At 48.2% G+C, this 5599-nt stretch overlaps 1 protein-coding gene across 2 annotated transcripts; it reads right to left on the bottom strand.

Moving 5' to 3' along the window:
- Window positions 1–204: 204 nt before the first annotated feature.
- KCTD14 (potassium channel tetramerization domain containing 14) lies at window positions 205–5361 on the bottom strand. 2 transcript variants are annotated; one of them, XM_054221002.1, is made up of 2 exons: window positions 5115–5361; window positions 205–1945 (listed from the first exon to the last, which is right to left on the bottom strand). In XM_054221002.1, exons 1-2 carry the CDS (start codon window positions 5181–5183, stop codon window positions 1274–1276), a joined length of 741 nt encoding a protein of 246 aa, XP_054076977.1. In that variant the 5' UTR covers window positions 5184–5361; the 3' UTR covers window positions 205–1273. The 2 variants fall into 2 exon arrangements, with proteins under 2 accessions (XP_054076977.1, XP_054076985.1); XM_054221010.1 differs by having other exon boundaries at window positions 5124–5361.
- Window positions 5362–5599: the final 238 nt, after the last annotated feature.

Here is a 5599-nt window from a genome sequence, read left to right as displayed (position 1 = left end):
CATCCCGTCCCCCAGGCGTCTCAACCACACCACTCAGCTTGGTGCCATTGGCAAACTTGCTGAGGTTGCACTCAATCCCACTGTCCACCTTGATTAGGAATTATTGAAATCCATTAGCATAAAGATAAAACTTCGGAACTAGGGGATTTGGGTGGGAAGATGTCAGTAAATAAAGCACTTTTGTATCATTCAAAGAGCTTTTAAAAGTTATTTATTTAATATCCGAGAGATTATTGTCCTTAACTGGAAGAAATCCATCTTATAAGAAATAAAGGAAATACGATCATAATCGAATTAGCCATTATGGTTTTCAGAGTGATTAAAACCAAGCTAACAGCCAACTCCAATATAAAAATAAACTTTCAAATACTAAGATTTTTAAAACACGATGTGGGACCCAATGCGTGTTCTTTGAAGGAGAATATGCACTGAAGTCCCAGGTTGTCGCTTCAATAGTGCTTCCTTCCTGTCAAATCCTGGTGGGTTTTCCCTATTCTTCCAGAAGCTTATATAGTTAGAAATAATATCGTAATAATAATGAATGTCATAAGAAAAAGATTAAAATAGTGCAGCCTGAGAGAGGAGTGCGTGTCCTTAGGTTATAAACTCCTCTCATCAGCGCTGGTATTTTTGCCTTTTGTTGATCCAGGACCAGAGCTGAGGTTCTCTATCTTTTCTTCAGAATAAATAATAAATAACGGTAATAAATACATTGGCTAGAGAGTAGGCTGTCTTCTGGAGGAACAAGAAGAGAGCATGGGACACTGAATCCTTCTTTTTAATCTAGGTTCTAGTGTGGAAAGCAGTGAGAAGACGACTTTTTGCCTTCTCATTAAGGATCCAAATTTAAGTCGAGCATGTGTTAATGCACTGTCAGTGATTCCATTGGGAATTGCGCGTATGTGACCTGTTCCCATTTGCACTGAGAGACCAACTCCACGTGTCCACAAGACATAACTGGGATTATTAATTTCTCTTAGGTTGAGTGAGGTTGGCTTGACCCTCAGATCTCGCTCTCTGAACTTACCTAATAGTCAGCAACGCTGAAAGAGTAAAATTCCTCCTGTTTCTGATGCCTTTTAAATCGTACAGTTATCCCCGAAAGCACAAGAAAAAAGTGCTCTTTAATTTGGCAAACAACTGAAGGAGATCCTTTCATTGGGCCATGTGTTTTTTTCCTGTTTATCAGGTAGTCCATGGCTTAGTCTCCGTGGCCCAAGTTAATTTGTTTAATAATCGCTTTCTTCCATTCCCCATCAATGGTGGCACTTAGCTACCACCAGGTGAACAGGAACTTGTAGAAGTAGTCATGCGATTTGAAGCGAAAACCTTTTTCAGCAATGTGGGGCTGAAAGGATATTTTATATCCTTTGGCTTCAACGTCCATTTGAATGCAGTCCAGCAGATCAGAAATACTTGGCGCTGCCTTCCAGGGGCCAAACTTCACCACGGATTTTTTATCCATGTCCAAGCTGTTCAAGGCATCCTGACATCTGGCCGCGTCCTCCTCAGTTTTGACCACGCACACGATGACGCCGGACCGGCGGGACGCGACCGCTTCCGCCCTGGCGATGCGGATCATCAGTTCGATGTTCTCGCTGTAGTTGGGCACACGAGCCAGAAACTGCTTCCTCGCCACGAGCTCCCCGAAGATCTGCGGGGAGTCCTCAAGCTGCTTGATTAGAGGTTCGATGTCGTAGAACAACGCCTCCTTGTAGACGTCCTGGATGCACTGGGTGGGCACTTGGTTACTGCGCAGGTACTCCAAGATGTATTTGAAATAGGTGCCGGGCCTGTCGATGAAGAACCTTCCTTCAGAGTCAGTCCGGAGTTTGGGCTGGCCGGTGAACATCTCTGCCAGCTTGGAGCCAGGGTGTTTCTTTAAGGTGCTCAGCGTTGTCGTGTACATCTCCCCACCGACGTTTAACTCCACGATTGGTGACAACTGCAAGTATCACAAGGGGACAAAAATCCATGTGCATTACCTGTCTGAGGCTGTCTATGTGGAGATGTCAAGGAAAAGAAAAAAATGCCATCGCAGCTGGAAATTGGAATGGTGGTGTGAAGAGCGGTATGAGCCCCCACCTCTTGGGGGACAGGTGGGAACATCCAGCCCATCTGCTAAAAGCAGATGCAGGGTGTTTATACGGCCCTCATAACCAGAGCAGCAGAGACTGGGACGTTTCTAAATGGCTGAGTCCTCACTACATCTTTGGGACATAGGAAAATGTTGTTTTCATAGAATCATAGAATGGTTCAGGTTGGAAGGGACCTTAAAGATCATCCAGTTCCAAGCCCCTGCCCTGGGCAGGGACACCTCCCACCAGACCAGGTTGCTCCAAGCCCCATCCAGCCTGGCCTCCAACCCCTCCAGGGATGGGGCAGCCACAGCCTCCCTGGGCAACCTGTTCCAGTGCCTCACCACTCTCACAGTAAAGAATTTCTTCCCGATATCCAATCTAAACCTACCCTCTTTCAGTTCGAAACCGTTACCTATCATTACACTTCCTTATCAAGAGTCCCTCCCCATCTTTCCTGTAGGTCCCTGTTAGGTACTGGAAGGCTGCAATAAGGTCTCCCCGGAGCCTTCTCTTCTCCAGGCTGAACACCCCCAACTCTCTCAGCCTGTCCTCGCAGCAGAGGGGCTCCAGCCCTCTCATCATCTTTGTGGCCTCCTCTTGACCCACTCCAAAAGGTGCATGTCCTTCTTGTGCTGCCCATTTTGCCACTAAGGAAGAGGGACAAGAAGTACCCTGCCCAGGGAAGCTGTTGGTGAGTACGGGATTGGATGTCGATCTCCTAAATCCCACACAAGCATTGTCCCTGCTGGCCCCTGTCCTTCCAGTGAGGGCGATCTGAGCCCTCACCCTCCTCCCCGTGGGCAGAGGGACGAGGATAGAGCGCAAAGCTGTGCAGCTCCATTCCTCTTAACTGAGCTGGTGTTTTCTCTTCAAAGGAGGAACTAAAGCTCTTTGAAACTTTAGAAATGGGTGGAACTGGCTTCCACTGGTCTGAGGGTTTAGTTGTAACTACTGAACCGAGACATGAAAGTCCAGCATGTCAGAGGTGGAGGACAGAAGCTGTTTAGCAAAGTGCTTTAAAAACGTATGATAGCTTTAGCTAGGAAGTAAAGGAAATACTTCATGCAACCGACGCGAATTAAAGAAGGAAGAATATAAAGTTTGGATTTTTTTGTTTGGATCTATTTTACTTCACTGTGCATTAACCCCACTGCCTGGTGTGCCTGGAAAGCTGGACCTGGTGCCTCTTCTGACGACCTTCCTGATGGTTCAGTGCTGAAGAGTTTTAAGAGCCTCCCTTTGCACTGAGTCATTTTTTATAACAGTCAACAGAGAACAAGAAGAGGGAAGAAAGGAGGCAGTTATTTCTCCTCCCGCCGTCACTGCTGTAATGCAAGTCACATGCTTGGCCAGGACCACACCTGCCATTGGGAAGGTGTGAGTCAATAAACAACCCTTTTTTCCAGGAGCTAACTTGCTCTTTCTTGGATCCGATCACACAAGGATCTGCTTCAGTGCTGCTAGTCACATGCCTCAAGCGAAGCATGGAGTTAAGTCCTTAGCTGGATCCCACAGGTGCAGGCCCACGGGATGATGTGAGCTGATCTCGCAGCTCACACCAAGAGAAGGGGGAGCTCCTGCTGCTCTCTCCCCTTTCCATCCTTGTACGTGCTTCTGTTGCTCACCTCCTGCCAGCTCTGCTTCTCCTTCATCTTGCTGAGCTGAATTGGCTCACAGAGGATTTAACAAGCACCAGAGCTGGCAAAAGGAAGGGACTAGGAACAGACAACCTGGAGCAAGGGGAGACCTTTCACTTGAAACAGCAGCAAGGGATCAGATTTAGCGGAAATTTGCTCACAGCCTAGGCAAGACAGGGAAAAAACCAGACGACTCAGGCCAAAGACCCAGCTGGAATATTGCTTTGCCCTCGTGTGGGTGGCTTCATCTCCAGGGCAATCATTTGCACTAGGGCCAAACAGATACAAAGAAAATTATTCTGTCTGGGACTATCTGGTGATTTCCACCCACTGAAGAACACAGCCCAAAGCCGTTTCTGTAGCGAAGGCTCTCAGATGCGTTATTTGTCCGAGTGATAACAACAGCTTTCCCTGGCAGGGATCATTTGACAGGAGGTTCTCATGTTTTTGAGCCTTTGTTCCTTTTTCAGATGGCAGGTCAGATGTTTCATGCCATTTGTCACTAATACAAATGGATAACATGTCCTTCATTAATACAGTAGCCCAACTAACCTTATGTTCCGAGATCTTTGATTAACGGCTTTGGCCTGGGACCAAACTGGTTCCCAGCAGACTGGGAATACTGGCACCAGCTGATTCCCAGCTCTCTAATTAGCCAGTGAGGTGACGCTTAGGAAGTCATTCCACCTATTTGTGGCCCAGTTTCTTAATCTGCAAAACAGTTAACCTCCTTGGGGTAACTGCAGTAACTTGCAACCTATACCTGAAAGGTGCAACACAAGGAGGTTGGATTTGTTAAAGACGGAGAGGTCAGGGGAAGAACAGAGAAAGCAAACTGGTTAGCGACAGACTGAGGGCAGAGAGGAAAAGGAAAACATCATCTGATCTTGTCTCTGATTTCTGCCTGGTAGTACGCTGCTTGTCTTGAGATTGCCATTGATTTTCCTTAGACCTAGAAAAACTACTGCTCCCAGCTGATGATTCTGTATGTCTACAACACAGGGCAGCTTTTGTGCCATTAGAGACTGTAAGAAACTGTTGAAACCCCCCCCCCCCCCCGCCAAAACTCACAACAGGCTTTTACTTAGGGGGTCTGATAAATTAAAGTTAACATCAAATTAATTCCACCTCTTCTCAAAGGAGAAAAAGAACCACTGTGGTTATTTGCTGTTGCCAGATCTTGCGTGCCTGCGAGGGACGTGGCCCTTTGTGTAAGCAAACTGGTGCAAACAGGTCGGAGTCAGGCACAGCTTTTTACCTAGAGTCATCGTCTTGGTCACACATCTGGCAAGCCCCGGCGTCTTCAAAATAGCAGATGGGAGGTAAAACCCCCCTCTAACGTAGCCCAAAGGGGATTCTCTGATCCCACTGGAGGACTGTGTCCCCGAGCCCGTACCTTACTCACCGTGTGCAGGCTGCTAGTGACCTGCTTCCCAAGGGGCTTGTGCTCCGACGAAATGCTCATCTCCCCCGGGAGGTGATGACTCGGCGGCGTGAGAAAACCTGCTGCTCTGCGCTCAGGTCCTGCCCCACACACAGGACGGCTCCTCGCCGCGCTTCAGTCCTCTTTCACTTGGGTTTTTCTTCCTTGGGTCTGTTTTTTTCCAAGCTGCCAGCCCAGACGCTGCCCCGGAGGCTCCAGTTTGCTCCAGGCACAACCCTGGAACAGGTCGCAGGTGTAGGGAGAGGGGAGGGAACAGCCTGAAAGCGGAAGTATTTGCTCATTAGTTTTCTGGCAACCAGCGAGGTGCTGGGTGGACTCGGGCTGGCTGCCAGCGCACAGCTCCTGTAATGCTATCTGTGCGGTGACTAAGAGACAAATAATCCTTTCCAAAGGAGGCCCAGTGCCCAGAGCACCTCCGAGGAATCCCGCAACGTGGG

This window comes from Rissa tridactyla, chromosome 1 (assembly GCF_028500815.1).
Source record: "Rissa tridactyla isolate bRisTri1 chromosome 1, bRisTri1.patW.cur.20221130, whole genome shotgun sequence".
In the NCBI taxonomy this organism is placed as follows: Eukaryota; Metazoa; Chordata; class Aves; order Charadriiformes; family Laridae; genus Rissa; species Rissa tridactyla.
The sequence above is the reverse complement of the archived record's forward strand: the minus strand, read 5'-3'. Positions and strand labels throughout refer to the sequence as shown.